This window comes from Ranitomeya imitator, chromosome 1, assembly GCF_032444005.1.
Source record: "Ranitomeya imitator isolate aRanImi1 chromosome 1, aRanImi1.pri, whole genome shotgun sequence".
Taxonomy (NCBI): domain Eukaryota; kingdom Metazoa; phylum Chordata; class Amphibia; order Anura; family Dendrobatidae; genus Ranitomeya; species Ranitomeya imitator.
In genome coordinates, this window is record NC_091282.1 from 7,807,990 (window position 1) to 7,833,715 (window position 25,726).

Genomic DNA, 25,726 nt, shown 5'->3' on the forward strand with positions numbered 1-25,726 from the left:
ACACCTCAACAGACACCTAGACAGCACAGAACACACAGCACACACCTCAACAGACACCTAGACAGCACAGAACACACAGCACACACCTCAACGGACACCTAGACAGCACAGAACACACAGCGCACACCTCAACGGACACCTAGACAGCACAGAACACACAGCGCACACCTCAACAGACACCTACACAGCACAGAACACACAGCACACACCTCAACGGACACCTAGACAGCACAGAACACACAGCGCACACCTCAACAGACACCTAGACAGCACAGAACACACAGCGCACACCTCAACAGACACCTAGACAGCACAGAACACACAGCACACACCTCAACAGACACCTAGACAGCACAGAACACACAGCACACACCTCAACAGACACCTAGACAGCACAGAACACACAGCACACACCTCAACGGACACCTAGACAGCACAGAACACACAGCACACACCTCAACGGACACCTAGACAGCACAGAACACACAGCGCACACCTCAACAGACACCTAGACAGCACAGAACCCACAGCACACACCTCAACAGACACCTAGACAGCACAAAACACACAGCACACACCTCAACAGACACCTAGACAGCACAGAACACACAGCGCACACCTCAACAGACACCTAGACAGCACAAAACACACACCACACACCTCAACAGACACCTAGACAGCACAAAACACACAGCACACACCTCAACAGACACCTACACAGCACAGAACACACAGCACACACCTCAACAGACACCTAGACAGCACAAAACACACAGCACACACCTCAACAGACACCTAGACAGCACAGAACACACAGCACAGAACACACAGCACAGAACACACAGCACAGAACACACAGCACACACATCAACAGACACCTAGACAGCACACAGCACACACGTCAACAGACACCTACACAGCACACACCTCAACAGACACCTAGACAGCACAGAACACACAGTGCAGACGTCAACAGACACTCACACAGCACAGAACACACAGCGCACACCTCAAGACACCTAGACAGCACAGAACACATAATGCACACCTCAACAGACACCTACACAGCACAGAACACACAGCACAGAACACACAGCACAGAACACACAGCACAGAACACACAGCACACACATCAACAGACACCTAGACAGCACAGAACACACAGCGCACACCTGAACAGACACCTAGACAGCACAGAACACACAGCGCACACCTGAACAGACACCTAGACAGCACAGAACACACAGCGCACACCTGAACAGACACCTAGACAGCACAGAACACACAGCGCACACCTGAACAGACACCTAGACAGCACAGAACACACAGCGCACACCTGAACAGACACCTAGACAGCACAGAACACACAGCGCACACCTGAACAGACACCTAGACAGCACAGAACACACACGTCAACAGACACCTACACAACACACACCTCAACAGACACATAGACAGCACAGAACACACCTTATGTAAGCACGCCTCTGGCAGACATCACGCGGGCAGCAGCGCCACACAGAACACAGACACCGGCACATCACAGCGCAGACATCTGCAGGAGCACCATGCAGGATTCCTCCTCCTGGTGACCCTTTCTTTTGCTTTTGCAGTCAAACGGAACCACTTTCAGTAGTGGGCTCCCCATATTGGATGGCCCCTGAGGTCCTGCGGGGGGATGTGTACAACGAGAAGGTGAGAAGTTGCAGCTATTTCTCATATATTAAGATTTGTGGTGATCCCTGCTCCTCTCCCCTTACCATACTTTCTCCCAATCACCCCGCCCCTGTCTCCCAGTCGCCCCGCCCCTGTCTCCCAATCACCCCTCCCCCAATCACCCCTCCCCCCGTCTTCCAATCACCCCCCCCCGTCTTCCAATCACCCCGCTGTTGGCTCCCAATCACCCCTCCCCTGTCTCCAAATCACCCCTCCCCCGTCTCCCAATCACCCCTCCTCCGTCCCCCAATCACCCCTCACCCGTCCCCCAATCACCCCGCCCCTGTCTCCCAATCACCCCGCCCCTGTCTCCCCATCTCCCAATCACCCCGCCCCTGTCTTCCAATCACCCCTCCCCCAATCACCCCGCCCCCGTCTCCCAATCACCCCTCCCCCAATCACCCCGCCCCCGTCTCCCAATCACCCCGCTGTTGGCTCCCAATCACCCCTCCCCTGTCTCCAAATCACCCCTCCCCCGTCTCCCAATCACCCCTCCTCCGTCCCCCAATCACCCCTCACCCGTCCCCCAATCACCCCGCCCCTGTCTCCCAATCACCCCGCCCCTGTCTCCCCATCTCCCAATCACCCCGCCCCTGTCTTCCAATCACCCCTCCCCCAATCACCCCGCCCCCGTCTCCCAATCACCCCTCCCCCAATCACCCCGCCCCCGTCTCCCAATCACCCCGCTGTTGGCTCCCAATCACCCCTCCCCTGTCTCCAAATCACCCCTCCCCCGTCTCCCAATCACCCCTCCTCCGTCCCCCAATCACCCCTCACCCGTCCCCCAATCACCCCGCCCCTGTCTCCCAATCACCCCGCCCCTGTCTCCCCATCTCCCAATCACCCCGCCCCTGTCTTCCAATCACCCCTCCCCCAATCACCCCGCCCCCGTCTCCCAATCACCCCTCCCCCAATCACCCCCCCCCGTCTTCCAATCACCCCGCTGTTGGCTCCCAATCACCCCTCCCCTGTCTCCAAATCACCCCTCCCCCGTCTCCCAATCACCCCTCCTCCGTCCCCCAATCACCCCTCACCCGTCCCCCAATCACCCCGCCCCTGTCTCCCAATCACCCCGCCCCTGTCTCCCCATCTCCCAATCACCCCGCCCCTGTCTTCCAATCACCCCTCCCCCAATCACCCCGCCCCCGTCTCCCAATCACCCCTCCCCCAATCACCCCGCCCCCGTCTCCCAATCACCCCGCTGTTGGCTCCCAATCACCCCTCCCCCGTCCCCCAATCACCCGTCCCCCAATCACCCCTTCCCTGTCTTCCAATCACCCCTCCCTTGTCTCCCAATCACCCTGTTCTTGTCTCATCCTCTAGGCCGATGTCTTTGCCTTTGGAATCATATTATGTGAGATAATTGCTCGGATTCCTGCAGACCCTGACTATCTTCCTCGCACTGAGGTGAGTCCTCCAGACCCTCGATATCCCCCCTGCACTGAGGTAACTCTTGCGGACTTTCATCATCCATCTTCGCACTAAGGTGACTCTTGTGGACCCTCGATATCCCCCACCTGAGGTGAGTCCTCCAGACCCTCGATATCCCCCACCTGAGGTGAGTCCTCCAGACCCTCGATATCCCCCACCTGAGGTGAGTCCTCCAGACCCTCGATATCCCCCGCCTGAGGTGAGTCCTCCAGACCCTCGATATCCCCCGCCTGAGGTGAGTCCTCCAGACCCTCGATATCCCCCGCCTGAGGTGAGTCCTCCAGACCCTCGATATTCCCCGCCTGAGGTGAGTCCTCCAGACCCTCGATATCCCCCGCCTGAGGTGAGTCCTCCAGACCCTCGATATCCCCCGCCAGAGGTGAGTCCTCCAGACCCTCGATATCCCCCTACACTGAGGTGAGTCCTCCAGACCCTCGATATCCCCCGCCTGAGGTGAGTCCTCCAGACCCTCGATATCCCCCGCCTGAGGTGAGTCCTCCAGACCCTCGATATCCCCCTACACTGAGGTGAGTCCTCCAGACCCTCGATATCCCCCGCCTGAGGTGAGTCCTCCAGACCCTCGATATCCCCCGCCTGAGGTGAGTCCTCCAGACCCTCGATATCCCCCGCCTGAGGTGAGTCCTCCAGACCCTCGATATCCCCCGCCTGAGGTGAGTCCTCCAGACCCTCGATATCCCCCGCCTGAGGTGAGTCCTCCAGACCCTCGATATCCCCCGCCTGAGGTGAGTCCTCCAGACCCTCGATATCCCCCGCCAGAGGTGAGTCCTCCAGACCCTCGATATCCCCCGCCTGAGGTGAGTCCTCCAGAGTATCGATATTTCCCCTACACTGAGGTGAGTCCTCCAGACCCTCGATATCCCCCGCCTGAGGTGAGTCCTCCAGACTCTCGATATCCCCCGCCTGAGGTGAGACCTCCAGCCCCTCGATATCCTCCCTACACTGAGGTGAGTCCTCCAGACCCTCGATATCCCCCGCCTGAGGTGAGTCCTCCAGAGTATCGATATTTCCCCTACACTGAGGTGACTCTTGTGGCGTCACACACGCCGATTCAGCGATGTCAGCGGGTGATCCAGCGACTAAATAAAGTTCTGGCCTTCTAGCTCCGACCAACGTTGGCACAGCAGGATCCAGATCGCTGCTGCATGTCAAACACAACGATAGCGCTAGCCAGGACGCTGCAACGTCACGGATCGCTATCGTTATCGCTCTAAAGTTGCTCAGTGTGAAGGTACCTTAAGGCGAGTCTTCAGTCCTGTAGTAACGGCGGACCCTCATTACATTGTGCCTCTTTCAGAGGAGTGAGCAGAGCGCGGGCCTCCCACTACTTGCTTATAATATGTGGCTCCACAGTATGAGCCCGCGCCAATCATCCTCTGTGTTATGGCGCCATCTTGTGGTCACACTTGGGTTTTACATGCCGATATTTTTGGGTGTCATGGCCGCAGCACAGCTTAAGTCCTAATTCGTGGCCACTCATCATGATGAGGCAGATGGCTCCGTTTGCCTCTTTTCTGGCAGTGTCCATCTTTCTTAGACTCCAATGTGGGAAGACGATGCTGTGTGACTTGTCTGAATGTGTCATGTGTCATCGTCTGCTGCTCTACACGCATTAGGCCATATTCACACATCTGACAGAGAAGCACCAATTGTTTTATCTCAGGTGTTTTTTTTTTCTCTGCTTTTTTCACTGGAGCAGGTGGAAACTTTATGAACTTTTTTATCCATCAACAATTACAATATATCTGTTCTAAATGGATGAAGCTCGAAGTATAAAGTCCGTCTTCTGTGAGTCATCCGTGTCTCACGGGACCACATAAACTATGTCTTTCCTGCAAAACGGATACGGGTGGGAGGCGTCTGAGTCTCAGGGACCGGAAACGTTTGTAAAAATTATGTCTGTATAGAACAGTGAAAATATGAGACCGTGTGCTGCCGAGAAAAACAGCGTGTTCCTTTGGGCAGGGGGATGGGTTATCTTATACGGGGAGGTTGGTTCATTTGGATGGGTATGCAGGTTATCTTATACGGGGAGGTGAATTCCTTTGAATGGGTATGCAGGTTATCTTATACGGGGAGGTGGATTCCTTTGGATGGGTATGCAGGTTATCTTATACGGGGAGGTGAATTCCTTTGAATGGGTATGCAGGTTATCTTATACGGGGAGGTGGATTCCTTTGGATGGGTATGCAGGTTATCTTATACGGGGAGGTGGATTCCTTTGAATGGGTATGCAGGTTATCTTATACGGGGAGGTGGATCTTTGGATGGGTATGCAGGTTATCTTATACGGGGAGGTGGATTCCTTTGGATGGGTATGCAGGTTATCTTATACGGGGAGGTTAGTTCCTTTGGATGGGTATGCAGGTTATCTTATACGGGGAGGTGGGTTCCTTTGGATGGGTATGTAGGTTATCTTATACGGGGAGGTGAATTCCTTTGGATGGGTATGCAGGTTATCTTATACGGGGAGGTGAATTCCTTTGGATGGGTATGCATGTTATCTTATACGAGGAGGTTGGTTCCTTTGGATGGGTATGCAGGTTATCTTATACGGGGAGGTGGGTTCCTTTGGATGGGTATGTAGGTTATCTTATACGGGGAGGTGAATTCCTTTGGATGGGTATGCAGGTTATCTTATACGGGGAGGTGAATTCCTTTGGATGGGTATGCAGGTTATCTTATACGGGGAGGTGAATTCCTTTGGATGGGTATGCAGGTTATTGTATACGGGGAGGTGGATTCCTTTGGATGGGTATGCAGGTTATCTTATACGGGGAGGTGGATTCCTTTGGATGGGTATGCAGGTTATCGTATACGGGGAGGTGGATTCCTTTGGATGGGTATGCAGATTATCTTATACGGGGAGGTGGGTTCCTTTGGATGGGTTTGCAGGTTTTCTTATACGGGAGGTGGATTCCTTTGGATGGGTATGCAGGTTTTATACAGGGAGGCAGGTTCGTTTGGATGGATATGCAGGTTATCTTATACAGGGAGGTGAATTCCTTTGGATGGGTATGCAGGTTATCTTATACGGGGAGGTGGATTCCTTTGGATGGGTTTGCAGGTTTTCTTATACGGGGAGGTGGGTTCCTTTGGATGGGTATGCAGGTTTTATACGGGGAGGCAGGTTCGTTTGGATGGATATGCAGTTTATCATAGACGGGGAGGCGGGTTCCTTTGAATGGGTATGCAGATTATCTTATACGGGGAGGTGGATCTTTGGATGGGTATGCAGGTTATCTTATACGGGGAGGTGGATTCCTTTGGATGGGTATGCAGGTTATCTTATACGGGGAGGTTGGTTCCTTTGGATGGGTATGCAGGTTATCTTATACGGGGAGGTGGGTTCCTTTGGATGGGTATATAGGTTATCTTATACGGGGAGGTGAATTCCTTTGGATGGGTATGCAGGTTATCTTATACGGGGAGGTGAATTCCTTTGGATGGGTATGCATGTTATCTTATACGGGGAGGTGGGTTCCTTTGGATGGGTATGCAGGTTATCTTATAAGGGGAGGTGAATTCCTTTGGATGGGTATGCAGGTTATCTTATACGGGGAGGTGAATTCCTTTGGATGGGTATGCAGGTTATCTTATACGGGGAGGTGAATTCCTTTGGATGGGTATGCAGGTTATCGTATACGGGGAGGTGGATTCCTTTGGATGGGTATGCAGGTTATCGTATACGGGGAGGTGGATTCCTTTGGATGGGTATGCAGGTTATCGTATACGGGGAGGTGGATTCCTTTGAATGGGTATGCAGGTTTTCTTATACGGGGAGGTGAATTCCTTTGGATGGGTATGTAGGTTATCTTATACGGGGAGGTGAATTCCTTTGGATGGGTATGTAGGTTGTCTTATACGGGGAGGTGGGTTCCTTTGGATGGGTATGCAGGTTATCTTATATGGGGAGGTGGATACCTTTGGATGGGTATGTAGGTTATCTTATACGGGGAGGTGGGTTCCTTTGGATGGGTATGCAGGTTATCTTATATGGGGAGGTGGATACCTTTGGATGGGTATGTAGGTTATCCTATACGGGGAGGTGGGTTCCTTTGGATGGGTATGTAGGTTATCTTATACGGGGAGGTGAATTCCTTTGGATGGGTATGCAGGTTATCTTATACGGGGAGGTGAATTCCTTTGGATGGGTATGCAGGTTATCCTATACGGGGAGGTGGGTTCCTTTGGATGGGTATGTAGGTTATCTTATACGGGGAGGTGGGTTCCTTTGGATGGGTATGCAGGTTTTCTTATACGGGGAGGTGGGTTCCTTTGGATGAGTATGCATGTTATCTTATACGAGGAGGTGAATTCCTTTGGATGGGTATGCAGGTTATCTTATACAGGGAGGTGAATTCCTTTGGATGGGTATGCAGGTTATCTTATACAGGGAGGTGAATTCCTTTGGATGGGTGTGCAGGTTATCTTATACGGGGAGGTGAATTCCTTTGGATGGGTATGCAGGTTATCTTATACGGGGAGGTGGATTCCTTTGGATGGGTTTGCAGGTTTTCTTATACGGGGAGGTGGGTTCCTTTGGATGGGTATGCAGGTTTTATACGGGGAGGCAGGTTCGTTTGGATGGATATGCAGGTTCTTATACAGGGAGGTGAATTCCTTTGGATGGGTATGCAGGTTATCTTATACGGGGAGGTGAATTCCTTTGGATGGGTATGCAGGTTATCTTATACAGGGAGGTGGATTCCTTTGGATGGGTTTGCAGGTTTTCTTATACAGGGAGGTGGGTTCCTTTGGATGGGTATGCATGTTTTATACGGGGAGGCAGGTTCGTTTGGATGGATATGCAGTTTATCATAGACGGGGAGGCGGGTTCCTTTGGATGGGTATGCAGGTTATCTTATACGGGGAGGTGAATTCCTTTGAATGGGTATGCTGGTTATCTTATACGAGTAGGTGGGTTCCTTTACATCAGAAGGTGGGCTCTGTGATACGAGTGCCTGGGTTCATTTCTATCCATGTTTGTGTTGTAAGGTGTCTCGACTCTTGTAGTCTTCTTTCATTTGCTGCTTTGGTTTCTGTAGGACTTTGGCTTGGATATCACAACGTTCCGGGACATGGTGCCTCTGGACTGCCCACCGGCCTTCGTACAGCTGGCATTCCACTGCTGCTGGGTATGGGTTGCTGTGTGATTGGTCCATTAATGACAGCAGCTCTGGGTGTGACTGGAGTGTACGTTGTGATGTAACCTCTTCATCTCTCTTGAATAGTTTGAGTGAAGCCTTCTGTTTTCTTTTTCTTATAGATGACGCCAGAGTCCAGGCCGTCCTGCTGCGAGATTAGTCAGCGACTTGAGGTCATCCTGGACAGCATGGATGCCCCAATTTCCCCCCAGATTGAGGTTTTTGAACTGAATACGCCAGGGAGAGGTGAGTCATAAGTGACCCCGGGATTTCCTTTCAACTATTACCATTTCTCGTGTTTTATAGTTTCCCCTCCTGTGAACCCCTGCAAGATTGTCTCTGGAAGCAGCTGCCACTTCCCATACTGTGAACTCATCTCCCGCGTTTCCACAAAAATAAGACCTACCCTGAAAATAAGCCCTAACATGGTCTTATGGGATTTATGGAGTATGCTTGGAATATAAACCCAACTCCAAAAATAAGACCTAGTTACCTAGGGCAGTGAGAATCTGGAATTCCTGCCTGAGGAGGTGGAGATGGTGAACTCAGTCGAGGGGTTCAGGAGAGGCCTGGATGTCTTCCTGGAGCAGAACAATATTGTATCTTACAGTGATTAGCTTCTTTACAAGGACGTAGATCTGGGGATTTATTCTGACGGAATATAGGCTTGATGGACAAATGGTTTTTTTTTAGCCTTGCTAACTATGTTGCAGTCAAGGCCGCCATTAGGGACTATCAAACTGGGCTGTCGCCCAGGGCCCCACACTTAGATGCCCACAGTACTTGTATTCTGATGCTAAGCCTGCTTGAGGACCTTTGGTGACTTCAGTCACGTGACCATGATGCCACCAAAGGTCTCTTAAATGCAGGAATCTGGAGCTGTAGAGAAGACAATGGTATGTATGTGCTGTGTGTGTAAATATATGTGTATGCAGCGTGTGTGTGTACATACATACATACATACATACATACATGCATACACACATGCACAGTTGTGTGGAAAAGTGTTTGCCCCTTCATTATTTCCTATTCTTTTCCATGTTTGTCACTTAAATGTTTCCGATCACCAAACAAATGTAAATATTAGACCGAGATAACACAAGTAATCACAGAATGCAGTTTTTAAATGAAGGTCTTTATTATTAAGGGGTAAAGAAATCCAAACCCCCAGGGCCCTGTGTGAGAAAGTGATTGCCCCCTAAACCTGATAACTGATTGGGCCGCCCTTCCAGCAACAACAGCGATCAAGCGTTGGGGGATAACTAGCAATGAATCTTTTACAATTCTCTGGAGGAATTTCACAGAATTGTTGTAGTTCAGCCACGTTGGAGGGTTTACGACCATGAACCGCCTTTTAAAGGTCATGTCACAGCGTTTCAATCAGATTAAGGTCAGGACTTTGACTAGGCCATGCTAAAGTCTCAATTTTGTTTTTTAAGTGACTACACGCAGTGTCAGGATGGCACCGTTTTACTGATTACAATAATACCTGGTGATGAAATCCGTCTTGTGGTTCTTGTTTATTCTTTATTGGTAGTTTTCAGTTAATGAGATTCTCGGGCTTCGGGTGGGCCTGTGGGCGGGGCTTTATGTGGTGTTCTACTTACGTATGCATGTTTATAGACTTATGACAGGTCTTTGACCCTTCAGTGACCTGCCCCCTATTTTACATACTGCATAGAATATTGTCTAGGGGAAAAAAAAATTAGCATTCAACACACCGGCGCCTGCACTTTAGCATTTTTTTCCAACACAATTTTCTATGCAGTATGTAAAATCGGGGGCAGGTCACTGAAGGATCATAGACCTGTCATAATCCCATAAACATGCATACGTAAGCAGAGCTGTTGTGAATTCTGTTGTCGGGCTCCCTCCTGTGGTCACGAATGGTACTTCGGCTGGTTCTGTCCATGGACTTCCTCTGGTGGGTGTTTCTGAGTTTCCTTCCACAGGTGACGAGGTTAATTCGTTAGCTGGCTGCTCTATTTAACTCCACTTAGATCTTTGCTCCATGCCACCTGTCAATATTCCAGTATTGGTCTAGTTCACTCCTGGATCGTTCTTGTGACCTGTTTTCCCAGCAGAAGCTAAGTTCCAGCTTGTATTTCTTTGGTTTGCTATTTTTCTGTCTTGCTTGCTGGAAGCTCTGGGACGCAGAGGGAGCACCTCCGCACCGTGAGTCGGTGCGGAGGGTCTTTTTGCGCCCTCTGCGTGGTCTTTTGTAGGTTTTTGTGCTGACCGCAAAGTAACCTTTCCTATACTCGGTCTGTTCAGTAAGTCGGGCCTCACTTTGCTAAATCTATTTCATCTCTGTGTTTGTATTTTCATCTTTACTCACAGTCATTATATGTGGGGGGCTGCCTTTTCATTTGGGGAATTTCTCTGAGGCAAGGTAGGCTTTATTTTTCTATCTTCAGGGCTAGCTAGTTCCTTAGGCTGTGCCGAGTTGTTAGGCGCAATCCACGGCTATTTCTAGTGTGTTTGATAGGATTAGGGATTGTGGTCAGCAGAGTTCCCACGTCCCAGAGCTCGTCCTTTATTATCAGTAACTATCAGGTCATTCCGTGTGCTCTTAACCACCAGGTCCATTATTGTCCTGACCACCAGGTCATAACACAGAGCCCTTCCCACAGGCCGCCCCAAAGTACCGAAATTACAAATACAGATTAAACAAGAACCACAAGACTGATTTCATCACCCAAGGTATCATTGTAATCAGTATAATGGTGCCGACCTGACACTGTCTGTCAGAGGTGGACTTGCTGGTGTGTTTTGAATCATTGTCCTGCTTCATAACCCATGTGTGCTTCGTCGTGAGGTCACGAACAGATGGCCGGACATTCTCCTTCAGAATTTCTTGGTAGACAGCAGAATTCATGGTTTCATTCAGGCCTGTGGAGTCGGTAAGCCAAACCTCCGACTCCTCAATTCTCATGACTTCGACTCCCTCATACATGGCTCGTCATTATTATGATACAATAATCAAGCCATTTGGATAGAACATAAAATATATTTATTGGAATACAACTTTAGAACAAATTTTTTTTTCATATTTACAATTTATTATTCACTCTGCAGTAAGTGTAAAAAAAAAATAAAGTTTTCAACAAAAACGTACTGAATAACATTTGTGCAGTCTATGAATTTGTTCTGATAAATAGTATCGCCTCCATCATATCCTCCTTCATAGATGACCTCACATCTGACCTAATTATTTTAAGGCTGGAGAACGACCTCTCTACACTAACTTGGGTTGGTGGTAAAGCAGTGACCACATGGGTGACATCGCTAACAATTTCAGGGTATAAAGGAATTGCCTCGTGCACAGTCAGTTTTGAGAAACGGCTGAACTCTTCTACTTCTTTGAGACCAAGTGAAAAATGTTGCTGAAATATGCTCAATCTGTTTTCTATGGGAGTGGAATCTTTTTCCCTGCGGCAACGCTTTGCCTGCGCCATGTCGTCCAAATACTTTCCGAAATCAATCTCATCTGATGAGGATGAAGGAACGGCAGCAGCACTGGCAGGACCCGAGTCCTCTTTCTCTTGGCCGTCCTGTAGTCCACTTATCCTAACTGCTACCTCAATCAGAGCTTCTTTTCCTTTAGTAAGCTGTTGATCATCCAGCAATATAGCATGACTCGGGTCCACATAAACAGCTGCCTGAAGAATTGTATTTTCTAATAGCAGTGTTTCTCTCCATTTCATTGGCCATCTGCCATTAAACCTCCTCTTTGGGACAGGCAAAACAACAAGTTCTTCCACTCCTTTATAAATAATACCGGGAGTTAAATCCTCAGCTTGTAACTTTTTAGTCACAGTAAATGGGTGATGAAGCAATTCCTTCCATTCAGCCACCTGTGTCCATTGACCTTCATGTAGTGTTACCTGAGGGTTGACCATATCTAGAAGGATGGGTTTCAGCTCAAGCAATCGCTCAATCATTAAATAGGCGCTGCCCCACCGAGTGACTTGATCCACAATCGCCCCTTCTCCAGCACGTCTCTTCAAGATGGAATCAATTTTAGGGGTTCTGGCAGTAATAGCCAATTTACTCACTTTGCTAATCAGAGTTCCAGCATGTCCCTCTTGCAGACTATCTCTTATTGTCAGCTGCAGCGTGTGCACAACACAGCACATGTGATGAATAGGAAAGAGGTGTGAAGCAGCTTCAACAAGAACATCTAATTGTAAAGAATCATTTTGCTGTTCTTCTGTAGTAATGCAGTGGGGCAAAAAAGTATTTAGTCAGTCAGCAATAGTGCAAGTTCCACCACTTAAAAAGATGAGAGGCGTCTGTAATTTACATCATAGGTAGACCTCAACTATGGGAGACAAACTGAGAAAAAAAAATCCAGAAAATCACATTGTCTGTTTTTTTAACATTTTATTTGCATATTATGGTGGAAAATAAGTATTTGGTCAGAAACAAACAATCAAGATTTCTGGCTCTCACAGACCTGTAACTTCTTTAAGAGTCTCCTCTTTCCTCCACTCATTACCTGTAGTAATGGCACCTGTTTAAACTTATCAGTATAAAAAGACACCTGTGCACACCCTCAAACAGTCTGACTCCAAACTCCACTATGGTGAAGACCAAAGAGCTGTCAAAGGACACCAGAAACAAAATTGTAGCCCTGCACCAGGCTGGGAAGACTGAATCTGCAATAGCCAACCAGCTTGGAGTGAAGAAATCAACAGTGGGAGCAATAATTAGAAAATGGAAGACATACAAAACCACTGATAATCTCCCTCGATCTGGGGCTCCACGCAAAATCCCACCCCGTGGGGTCAGAATGATCACAAGAACGGTGAGCAAAAATCCCAGAACCACGCGGGGGGACCTAGTGAATGAACTGCAGAGAGCTGGGACCAATGTAACAAGGCCTACCATAAGTAACACACTACGCCACCATGGACTCAGATCCTGCAGTGCCAGACGTGTCCCACTGCTTAAGCCAGTACATGTCCGGGCCCATCTGAAGTTTGCTAGAGAGCATTTGGATGATCCAGAGGAGTTTTGGGAGAATGTCCTATGGTCTGATGAAACCAAACTGGAACTGTTTGGTAGAAACACAACTTGTCGTGTTTGGAGGAAAAAGAATACTGAGTTGCATCCATCAAACACCATACCTACTGTAAAGCATGGTGGTGGAAACATCATGCTTTGGGGCTGTTTCTCTGCAAAGGGGCCAGGACGACTGATCCGGGTACATGAAAGAATGAATGGGGCCATGTATCGTGAGATTTTGAGTGCAAACCTCCTTCCATCAGCAAGGGCATTGAAGATGAAACGTGGCTGGGTCTTTCAACATGACAATGATCCAAAGCACACCGCCAGGGCAACGAAGGAGTGGCTTCGTAAGAAGCATTTCAAGGTCCTGGAGTGGCCTAGCCAGTCTCCAGATCTCAACCCTATAGAAAACCTTTGGAGGGAGTTGAAAGTCCGTGTTGCCAAGCGAAAAGCCAAAAACATCACTGCTCTAGAGGAGATCTGCATGGAGGAATGGGCCAACATACCAACAACAGTGTGTGGCAACCTTGTGCAGACTTACAGAAAACGTTTGACCTCTGTCATTGCCAACAAAGGATATATTACAAAGTATTGAGATGAAATTTTGTTTCTGACCAAATACTTATTTTCCACCATAATATGCAAATAAAATGTTAAAAAAAACAGACAATGTGATTTTCTGGATTTTTTTTTCTCAGTTTGTCTCCCATAGTTGAGGTCTACCTATGATGTAAATTACAGACGCCTCTCATCTTTTTAAGTGGTGGAACTTGCACTATTGCTGACTGACTAAATACTTTTTTGCCCCACTGTATCTGTTTGTTCCTCCGTTATGGGAACAGGACTGTGGCCTTCAATCGCAAACATACTGAATGTGAAATGTTCTTCTAGCTGCTGTTCACCTTCATTATTCTCATTCATCAGTTTAATTGTACTTATGTTTGAAGTATTATCAGTTACAATAGCAGGAACCTGTTCTTTTTTGAGTTCATAATCTTGCAAAACTTTTTCCATTAAGTTCTGGAGAAACTGGCTGCTGTGATAAGCTTTAGTATCTTTTACTGCCAGGGTCTTAGTATTATTGTCTTAGTAACAGTTTTTGTTCTCACAAACACATCGAACGTTGATAGCAAAATATTTCAGTCTGTGACGTGTGCAGGCTTCCATTTAAAGAAATTCATAGCGTCTATTGAGAGTCTTTTTAAGATCTTCCTTTTGGTTAAGGGCTTCTTCAATCACTCATTTTCGAATACTTTCTCTTTCCAGAGAAACACTAAGTTTGTGATCCATTTTTCCATGAAGAGCTGTTAAAGCTGTTCGTGCAAATAATGATAATGATATTCAGTCCTTCACAACAAGCTTGATGAGCTGTCTTTTAAACACATCTGCTGTCATTGTTACAGTAACTTGGTCACTTACAAAATATCTTGTAACTGATGTTTGAGACACTCTTTCCTCCTCCTTTGCTTGGCGGGAAGTGCAGGTTTCTTGGTGCTGCTGTGATCTTTTTCACTCACAGCTTTGTAAACATCTGGGTGGCAGTGTTGTAAACCTTTTTAGATTGGAAGCTCTTGAAGGAGCATTTTTACCACTGCCTGAGAATGCACTGATTTTGGCATCACAGCATTTGTTTTCACCTGGGTCACTTATACACTGACACACAAAATGTTTATCTTGAGTCACTGTGAAATGCTCAAATACAGCTGACTTCATAAGATGCTTCTTAGACATTTTGTAATTATGTAAATTCGCTCTCAAAATAATTTTGTCCTGTAAAAAAAAAAGTATATTGTAATTCTTGCAAAAATAGAGGATCATACACTGTATCATTTTGGATAGAAATAAAACACTCTTTGCATAAATCAATAGGACAGATGATGAGTATAAAGTTTGTAAAATGTGGTGTTACCCAATTGTACCCAATTTATTATATATCTTTGGAGTCGGTCCATTTTATACTGACTCCTACTCAGACTTCATCAAAATGGACTCCGACTCCACAACTCAGACTCCACAGCCCTGGCCCTGGTTTCATGTACCACAGCAAGTCTTCCAGGTCCTGAAGCAGCAAAACAACCCCAGACCATCACACTACCACCACCATATTTTACTGTTGGTATGATGTTCCTTTTCTGAAATGCTTTGTTACTTCTACACCAGATGTAATGGGACATACACCTTCCAAAAAGTTAAACTTTTGTCTCATCAGTCCACAAAACTCTTGGGGATCATTGGGATGTTTTCTGAAAAAACGGAGACAGGTCTTTATGTTCTTATTGCTCAGCAGTAGTTTTCGTCTTGGAACTCTGCCATGCAGGCGATTTTTGTCCAGTCTCTTTTGTCAGTGGTGGAGTCATGAACACTGACCTTAACTGAGGCAAGTGAGGCCTACAGTTTTTTTGAATGTTATTGTGAGGTGTTTTTGACCTCTTGGATGAGTCATCGCTTCACTCTTGAGGTTATTTTGGTCAGCCTGCCACTCCTGGAAAGGTTCTCCTCTCTTCCATGTTTTCGCCATTTGTGGATAATGGGTCTCACTGTGATTTTCTTGAATCTGAAAGCTTTAGCAATGACTTTATAACATTTTCCAGACTGATAGATCTCAATTATTGTGTGTCTAATTTATTCCAGAATTTCTTTGGATCTCGGCATAATGTCTAGCTTTTGAGGAGCTTTTGGTCGGCTTTACTTTGTCAGGCAGGTCCTATTTAAGTGATTTCTTGATTGAGAACAGGTGTGGCAGTAATGAGGTTTGGGTGTGGCTAGAGAAATTGATCTAAGCTTTCCAAAGATGTGATAAATCACAGGTAATTTATGCTTAAAGAGGGGAGAGGGGCAGTCACTTTTTCACACAGGACCCTGGAGGTCTGGATTTCATCTTTCATTAATAATGAAGATTTTCATTCATAAGCTACGTTTTGTGATTACTTGTGTTATCTGTCTAATATTTACATTTTTTTGGTGTTATGGAACATTTAAGTGTGTGTATATACTGTATACAATGCTAAAAAAAATTAAAAGGAACACTAAAATACCACCTCCTAGCTATCTCTAAATAAAATATTCCAGTTGCAAATCTGTATTAATTACATAGTGGAATTAATTGAGGTCAATAAAAATTAAAAATGATTAATGTAAATCCCATGGAGATCTGGAGTTGGAATGATACTCAAAAAGCGGAAAAAATTACAAGCTGATCCAACTTCAGTGGAAATGCCTCAAGACAAGGAAATGATGCTCAGTAGTGTGTGTGGCCTCCACGTGCCTGTATAACCTCCCTACAACACCTGGGTATGCTCCTGGTGAGGCGGTGGATGGTCTCCTGAGGGATCTCCGCCCAGACCTGGATTAAGAAGGGACAAAAAAACGGTTATAGGAGCGCGTGCGAGAGGGTGAGTTGATATAAAATCGTCATTTATTAGATTAAAGCCTCAGTCAACCCCTGGACAGACTTTGGTGCAATGTGGCGTTAGTGGATGGAACGAGACATGATGTCTCACATGCGCTCGATTGGATTCAGCTCTGGGGAACGGGTGGGCCAGTCCATAGCTTCAATGCCTTCATCTTGCAGGAACTGCTGACACACTCCAGCCACATGAGGCCTCACATTAATATGCATCAGATATAAAAACACATGTATACACAGTGTGTGTGTATGTATATATGTATGTATGTATGTATATATATATATATATATATATATATATATATATGTATATATATATATATTTTGTAGTGCAACACTTATGCAGTGAGGAGGCAGTGGCCCAACAAAGTTCCAGCACAAAGTGTTTGTAATTTCGTTTACATCACAGCATTAATATCCAATTCATACAAGTATGTGTCATTTATGTCCTATTCACAGCACTATAGAGTACCCAGTATCCTCCGGATTGCTGCTTGGAATCATATCCTCCGGATTACAGTCACTAAACATGCCAGTCCTCCTTCGAGCACAGGATAGTCTACCTCCGGTTCACCACTGGGCACAAGACAGTCCACCTCCGAGACTGGTTGACTGCACCACTGAGTTAATGTCTCTTTACTCACAACTTTCCACAGTACACAATATCCTTCAGTTTACAGTCACTAAACACGCCAGTCCACCTCTGTCTGGTTACCATGGGCGACTGGACCGCTGTTCACACTGTGGGTGCCAGAAATTCGCTCTGCTGGACTCTGTGTTACTCACACAGAGCTGAGCTTTTGCAGAGCCATCTGCTTTGCTTGCTGCAAACTTCACTCTGATACTGACACGCAACCCTTTACTGCAGGGCTTTTTACAAGCAGCCTTTGGCCTTCAGCCACATGGAAAACCCGGGCCTGGAATAAAACGGACTGCACGACTACCATCCTGCAGTCTGTTTCAAAATTTAAAAAAAAAACCAAAGCAAGTTTTCCTAACTCTGCCTTGGACACGAACATGCCCAAGACTAACACTTATTTTTAGTCTGCATTGCAATCACAACTATGCCTGTGACTGCAATGCACTCTCATGGCCTCCATACGCCTCTCCGTGCACATCCCGGGGAGAACATACGGCAGTGACCCCAACCTGTGGCACCGGTCATTGCCTCACATAATTATACATGTACATGCAGTGTGTTTGTGTGTATACATTGATGGGAATGTGCAGTGTTTGTATGTATATACCAAATGTAAAAACATGCGTATATGCAGTGTGTGGTGTGTCTGTATGTATATACATACACATGCAGTGTGTGTGTGTATATATATATATATATATAAATGTAGATTGTTGTTCGTGTGGAAAAAAAAATAAGATCTTTCCTGAAAATCAGCAAAAAATAATATAAGACCCTGTCTTAGTTTTGAGGAAACACAGTTCATATCTTTATAACAAGTCTTTATTTCTCATCTAGATGGAGGAAGACATTCTGATCCCTCAGACAATGAAGCGCGGACCTGGGATCTTCCCACCTCGCCAGACCAGCGCTTGTCCAGGAGTCAGTCCGACATGTTCTCTCCTCAGACACCACTGGCTCTAACTGGTCCCTACTCTGACTTTTTACCTGACACTCCAGCCCGCTTCAATCCCTTCTCACAACGAGAAGATCTGAAAGGTGGAAGAATTAAACTCTACGACACCCCAAGCAAATCGGTGATTTCGCTAACGTTTGACCTCCCCCCACCGATGTCTTACCAATTGAGTAGTCCAATAACGCCTGAGCCCATGTTGGATGCCCCGTGTGAATTTTCTGACATCATGACAAGGCCGAGACGGTGCAGATCCCTTCCTTCCTCACCTGAAATTGTACGTAGAGGGAGTTCATGCTCCGTCACCACGCCAATGCAAAGAAGTCATCAAGATAATGGAGAAAGCGGCAACTACTGGCACACGCCAGGCAGCAGGGACACCCAGACATTGAATGGTTTCTTACCAAACCATTTTCCAAATTGTCTTCCCCAGGGGAACTCTCCTGAAAATCTGTCAGTAACTATGAAATCTCCCAAAAATCAGCAATCCAATGGGATTTCCAGCCTTCGGTTAGATAAAGACTCGACTTTGAACCCCATTACTCAACCTAGCTGCCCCGAATGGAGAGCAGTGCAGCCTTCTGACCTGCAGACGATAATTGGTGATGTGAAGGAGAGCCCTACAGAAGGCAGCATCCCACAGTGTAACGTAGACAAGACCACAAGAAGTCCTCCATGTGGAGACGACAAGCTCCCAGATCCGGAACCTTTAGATTCTTCCACCCGTGTCCATGAATGTAAGGATGATCGTTTCCAAAAAAATTCTCATTCAGGAGGCCGGAAACTTCAAGACAGATTGAAGGACTGGAGTAGAAAGTTGAAACCCATTGAAGGTTCATCAGGGATTTATCCAGAGATGAATCACTCTGGGATGGGAGAACCCATGGATTGCTCAAGTAGTCCTGAGAGTGCAGAAGAGAATGCTTTCTGCAGAAGCCCACCATGCTTACAAAACAATGGATCTCTTCTGGCTGCTTCCACTTCTCCTCACTCCTCGTCATGTTCCACACCCTCATCTTCCCGTTCCCCATCCCCTCCAGTCAGCCCCTGGCAGTTAGAGGCACAAAGTGTCCCGAACAGGTTGAGCCTCTCGGACAACAACAATGTAGTGGGCAGTAAACCCATCAGGTGGGTTGGAGTGCTCAATCCACACCCAGTGGGTTCTCTGGAGGGTAATTTATGGGAAGGAAGCTTACCTGGCCTCGGCTGTGAAGGTGCGGAGAGCGATAGCATGGCTCCTCTTCACGCATCTTCCAGCTCTGTCCTGGACCATGAGGACACTGTGTCTTGTCCCACCTGCTGTTTAGGGGGATTTAGTTTTATATCCATTTGCCGAAGGTCACCCCCAGACACATCACGCTATCAGAACCTAAACTGTGAGGCGAGCCGAGGACTTATTCACACAGCACCGAGGCTCAGCACTCCACGTCCAGGACCCAGTAGAAAGCTGCCGGAAGCACAGACTTAGCGGTGTGCGCATGAACTGATGCCTGAAGCCCTATACAGCCACGCGGCCTGTGGTGGCTATGTTTACAGTATCCGGTTGACGTCTTTACTCGAGAATTTCTCTCAGCTTTAGCTACGACCAGTGCAAACGAGGAATGGATAAAATGTACAAAACATGTCATGAGCGTGTGAGGCACAAGCTTGGCTACGATCTATGGGTCCTCCAGGCATGTTTTTGTCTAGTACACTCTGGGACACTGACACTCATCCCTCTCCACTATAAGTTCTTATATCAGTACAGTAATGGCGGGAATGTTTGGCACGCAGTCTGCGGGTCTATGAGCCTAATGCATAGATAGGTCAATGTACAACAGTCTTGCACAACTATCAGCAGCCTATCTATGTCACTGCAGTGGCAGCTCGTCATGCACACTACAGCTGGTCTTCCACGCCGCAGCGGCTGCTCGTCTTGCACACTGCAGTGGCAGCTTTCCTTGCACACTGCAGCTGGTCTTGCACACTGCAGCAGCTGCTCGTCTTGCACACTGCAGAGTCTGCTCGTCTTGCACAGTTTCACAATGCTGCAGCAGTTTGTAAGGTATGAAGCTGTTTACAAGTTGTAGTAGTAAAACTGGTGGGTGCTAAACCTAGACGAAACATAAATGGGATTTAAGAAATTGTGACCCGATGACTGCTTGCTATTTGTCATTCCTTGAAGTGAAGCATTATGGGTAATTTGTTCCTGTCGCCTGGTGGTGGTAGCCATTTTTCTGTCACTTTATTTGGAAATGATCTGTGACATGTTTGGCACCAAGTGTCTCAGAAATGTCAGGAAATGCTGCTATGTTTGGGCAGATAATTGCTGCCTCCACATGAGGTGAGAGATGGGAGAATGGACAGACCGTGGGTGGATGGAGGTGATGATATTGATGGAAGGCTGACCGGCCGGTTGAGTGACCCCTGCCATCTCCATGACACACAATTCACCATACAATATCCTATCTCCATGTAAACGCTGAGTGTCTGTTATCCCCACTGTTTTATGCTGCAGTCACACATCCCTCAATCCTCAGCGCTCTGCTGCAGTGCTTAGCGGGAGCTTTCTGGTCAGTGCCCTTTAAACACTGTCTCCCACAATGCACTACAGCGCACTGCATTAGTATGCGGCAGCAGGGAAGTGAGAGGTGGATCTGTAGATGGAGCCCTGGATGTGACTGGAGTATAAGACGAGTGAACTATTCAGTCATCCTGCGACTTCAGAGCGTCCGGCTCCTGCAATCTTCAGCACTTTTGACAATCTTCTGTCCAATCATCCGCATTTTTAGGTTCTTCACTGTGTCTCCCCCTAAACAAGCACTTTATCCCACATTGACCTTCTTGCTGCCTGGTCCAGTCACCAGCGTGAAGCACTTTATGTCCCATCACTGGATTTTGTACAACGGTTTTGCCTTGATGAAGACTTTGGTGATGATGATGAAGGACGTGACGATGTTGGTTCTGATGAGGGTCATGCTGATGATGGTCGTGATGATGGACGTGACGATGTTGGTTATGATGAGGGTCACGCTGATGGTGGTCGTGATGATGGACGTGACGATGTTGGTTATGATGAGGGTCACGCTGATGGTGGTCGTGATGATGAAGGACGTGACGATGTTGGTTTTGATGAGGGTCACGCCGATGGTGATGGTCGTGATGATGGTGATGACCCGGTCCTTTTTCAGTGACCTGCACTTTGTCGTCTTGTTCCCGGTTATGCTACTGAAACTTTTGGTGAACTAAAGCACTTAACCTCCCCGATGACCCATCCACTCCTCACACTGCTTCGTACTACCTCAATGCATGTAACACTGATCCCCACACTGTATTCTCTAGAACATTCTGTAACCTTTTTTTTCTGTAAATTATAAACTCTGCGAAATCCCTCAGATTGGTTGACTCTGCCCTATATAGCGGGAGAGTCCAACCATGATATTTATTTGTGCATCTTTACTCCTTGGGTTTCCCTTCGGTTCTCTCAGTATCTTCATTGACTGATGATCATAGTTGGGTCTGGGCAAATGTCCTTTCAGAGCAATATTAAGGGGCAGACAGCGAGATCCCCCTTCTATGCAATCAGTTATTCCTGAGGCAGTGTTGCGCTGACACAAACCCCGATCCCACCAGATGCCGATCTTCAGTATCTGCTCTGATTTCCCCTGCAACAGGCTGATTGACCCCCATTGACACAATAGATTTGTAGCAACCCCCCAAAATAAGAAGGGCTTCAATGTACCCAGCTGAACGGGTGTAGCCAGCCCCCACGCATGGCCCCAGTAAATGGACACTCGCCCATCTACTTCTCCCCGCGAAACATCCAGTTCTAGAATAGTTTGACCCCTCTGATGTTTTTGCCTTTGACCATTAAGGGCTTTTCGTATCTGCATTGCATCTGCAACTCGCGCCTTGTGTTCATCATAACAATCTGCAATGGTTTTCGCTCTTGAAATTTTTGCAGCTTATTCTCTCCTTTAAAAATCTACTTTTCAGTAATGCCCTCCCATGTAAATAAAGGTTTTTGTCCTGACCCCTGACCTTGTAACCATGCACTGCCGATTTGTGTTTATTTTCTTATGATTTTATTTTTGAAATGGTACCCAAAAAAGAATGCGAGTAATATATACCAAGCTTATTTAAAATGTTCAATAAAATTATCTATTACAAAAGACTGAGGTGTTGTGTGTTATTCCAGACCCGTGCCTGGGGTTATCATAGACCCGTGTCTAGTGTTATCATAGCCCCGTGCCTAGTGTCATCATAGACCCGTTCCTAGTGTCATCATAGACCCGTGCCTAGTGTTATCATAGACCCGTGCCTAGTGTTATCATAGACCTGTGCCTAGTGTCATCATAGACCCGTGCCTAGTGTCATCATAGACCCGTGCCTAGTGTCATCATAGACCCGTGCCTGGGGTTATCATAGACCCGTGCCTAGTGTTATCATAGACCCGTGCCTAGTGTTATCATAGACCCATGCCTAGGGTTATCGTAGACCCATGCCTGAATTATCATAGCCCCGTGCCTGGTGTCATCATAGACCCATGCCTGGATTATCATAGCCCCGTGCCTAATGTTATCATAGACCCGTGCCTAGAGTTATCATAGACCCGTGCGTAGTGTCATCATAGACCCATTCCTAGGGTTATCATAGACCCTTGTCTAGGATTATCATAGACCCGTGCCTAGTGTTATCATAGACCCATTCCTAGGGTTATCATAGACCCGTGTCTAGGATTATCATAGACCCGTGCCTAGTGTTATCATAACCCCGTGCCTAGTGTCATCATAGACCCGTGCCTAGTGTTATCATAGACCCATTCCTAGGGTTATCATAGACCCGTGTCTAGGATTATCATAGACCCGTGCGTAGTGTCATCATAGACCCATTCCTAGGGTTATCATAGACCCGTGTCTAGGATTATCATAGACCCGTGCCTAGTGTTATCATAACCCCGTGCCTAGTGTCATCATAGACCCGTGCCTAGTGTTATCATAGACCCGTGCCTAGTGTTATCATAGACCCGTGCCTAATGTTATCATAGCCCCGTGCCTAGGTTTATCATAGACCCGTGCCTGGATTATCATAGACCCGTGCCTGGATTATCATAGACCCGTGCCTGGATTATCATAGACCCGTGCCCAGTGTTATCATAGACCCGTGCCTGGATTATCATAGACCCGTGCCTGGATTATCATAGACCTGTGCCTAGTGTTATCATAGCCCCGTGCCTGGATTATCATAGACCCGTGCCTGGATTATCATAGACCCGTGCCTGGATTATCATAGACCCGTGCCTAGTGTTATCATAGACCTGTGCCTAGTGTTATCATAGACCTGTGCCTAGTGTTATCATAGACCTATGCCTAGTGTTATCATAGCCCCGTGCCTAGTGTTATCATAGCCCCGTGCCTAGTGTTATCATAGCCCCGTGCCTAGTGTTATCATAGCCCCGTGCCTGGATTATCATAGACCCGTGCCTAGTGTTATCATAGACCCGTGCCTAGTGTTATCATAGACCTGTGCCTAGTGGTCTTAGGTTATTAGAGACCTGAAGCAGTTTATAATATTATCACAGTCTTGCACACCTAATTATTGATCTGCGACTCTCTTCTCATATACTTATATAGAAAATGTTCAGCACAGCCAAAAGGAGGAGGTGCACGGTCATAGGTTCCCAAGCCTTTATGTAAAATGTAAGTGACTAGCACACTCCAAAAGTATTGTGATGCAAAGTGGGGGTTTTATTTACATACAGTATTCACAAACGTTTCGGTCGTTACTGGACCTTCATCAGTGTGCTAATATACTAGTATGCTTAGAGAAGCCCCGAGTAGCAAGGTTAGATTGCATCAATAAAAAGCCTGAAGACATAGTATATTAGCACATTGATGAAGGTCCAGTAACGACCGAAACGTTTGTGAATACTGTATGTAAATAAAACCCCCACTTTGCATCACAACACTTTTGGAGTGTGCTAGTCTCTTCTCGTATACAGCTTACTGTTTTGGTTGGGCTCTTGATGTACTGCTAAAGGGATTTTCTCACAAACACGTTCATTTTAATATAGATCTTGGAATAATAATAATTTCCACAATTGGATGTGATAAATGTTCGAGTGCTGAGATAATCTTATACATGTGCCTCTGCTGTGTACTGTGTAATGGCCGTATCTGACCATACAGGCACATGGTCTGATCATACCACATCTCTTGGGCAGGAGAGCAGGAAAAGAGTATAAAGACATTACAGCACTGAATCACAAATTTCTTTGAGGTAAAACTTTTTACAAAAACACGCAGTGAAATGCTTTCCTTCACAAAAAGAATCAGCTGTGCCCCCGTGCTGTGGTATCTTTATACTCCTTTTCTTCCTCACCAGGTGATGGTGATGCTCAGTGGTAGGGGTCAAATCTCGACATAATAGTAGACGAAGGCACTATAGTATCAATAAATCTTGCACTTTAATTGCATAATTCAGTATATGGAAAAAATAATACTTAGACCAATCGGGAGTAGAGTTGAGCGACTTTTACTTTTTAAGGATCGAGTCGGGTTTCGCGAAACCTGACTTTCTCAAAAGTCGGGTCGGGTGAAATCAGCCGATTGTTGCGAAAAGTCGGGGATCAACTGAAACACGAAACCCAATGCAAGTCAATGGGGAATCAAAGTCGGCAGTCAGTGGAGGCCAGGAAAACACCTACAGTGCCCATTTTAATGCCAAAAACATCAATTCTTATTACTTAAGCTTGTCCATCTTAATTTACTTTATAATAATAGTTATGCATTGAAAACGGGGTCATTTGGCTAAAGTTGTGGGGGGGTAGGGCTGGCTCAAGATTTTCGTGGGCCCAGGAAACGCGGAATACGTCACGGCGGTGGTGCAGGGAGAGGTAAGTATTTCAACTTTGCAAGTGCTGTGATCCTGAGCAAGCAGGGGGGGCCCACTAGATGACACTGGCACAGGGCCCCTCATAGTACGGTGGTGTGTTTGACGGCGGGCGGCGCCTCCCACTGCCAGAGACACTTTTGCGTACTATGAGGGGCCCTGTGCCAGTGACGTCGCCAACGAGTATGCCCCCCCCACCTGATGAAGGAACCTGCACTTTCATCTGCACCTTCCTCTTTGTCCCCGTGTAAGGTGGTATAGTATGCGGGAAGGGGAACCTGACTTTCAGCAGGGTCACATTCTGGCTGTGTAGCGTGCAAGGGAAATGTAGCGGTCTGGGTCAATGTACCAGCAGACTCATCTAGCAGTGGCTGGGCAATGGGCAGGATGAGGAGGAAACACAGATATAGGCCTAAAATTAAAAAGTAGGCTAAAAGCAGTTCAAAATTGGTAACAGGACTAAACAGGCGGCATTGCTTTGTTCAGTGGAGGACAATTGTAACGAGTGGCGCAGACACAGTTAGTAGGCCCAA

The 25,726-nt window shown here is 47.0% G+C and overlaps 1 protein-coding gene across 2 annotated transcripts in view; it reads left to right on the forward strand.

Annotated features, from left to right (window-relative positions):
• Nucleotides 1-22,476, forward strand: part of LOC138658198 (dual specificity testis-specific protein kinase 2-like) — an 86,147-nt gene extending 63,671 nt beyond the window's left edge. For both annotated transcript variants that reach the window (XM_069745718.1, XM_069745713.1), the window contains exons 7-11: nt 1,614-1,695; nt 3,040-3,123; nt 8,214-8,303; nt 8,435-8,558; nt 18,209-22,476. In XM_069745718.1, coding sequence (XP_069601819.1) covers nt 1,614-1,695; nt 3,040-3,123; nt 8,214-8,303; nt 8,435-8,558; nt 18,209-19,791 — 1,963 coding nt within the window. In that variant the 3' untranslated portion in view covers nt 19,792-22,476. The remainder of the gene's footprint in view (nt 1-1,613; nt 1,696-3,039; nt 3,124-8,213; nt 8,304-8,434; nt 8,559-18,208) is intronic.
• The last annotated feature ends 3,250 nt before the right edge of the window (nt 22,477-25,726 follow it).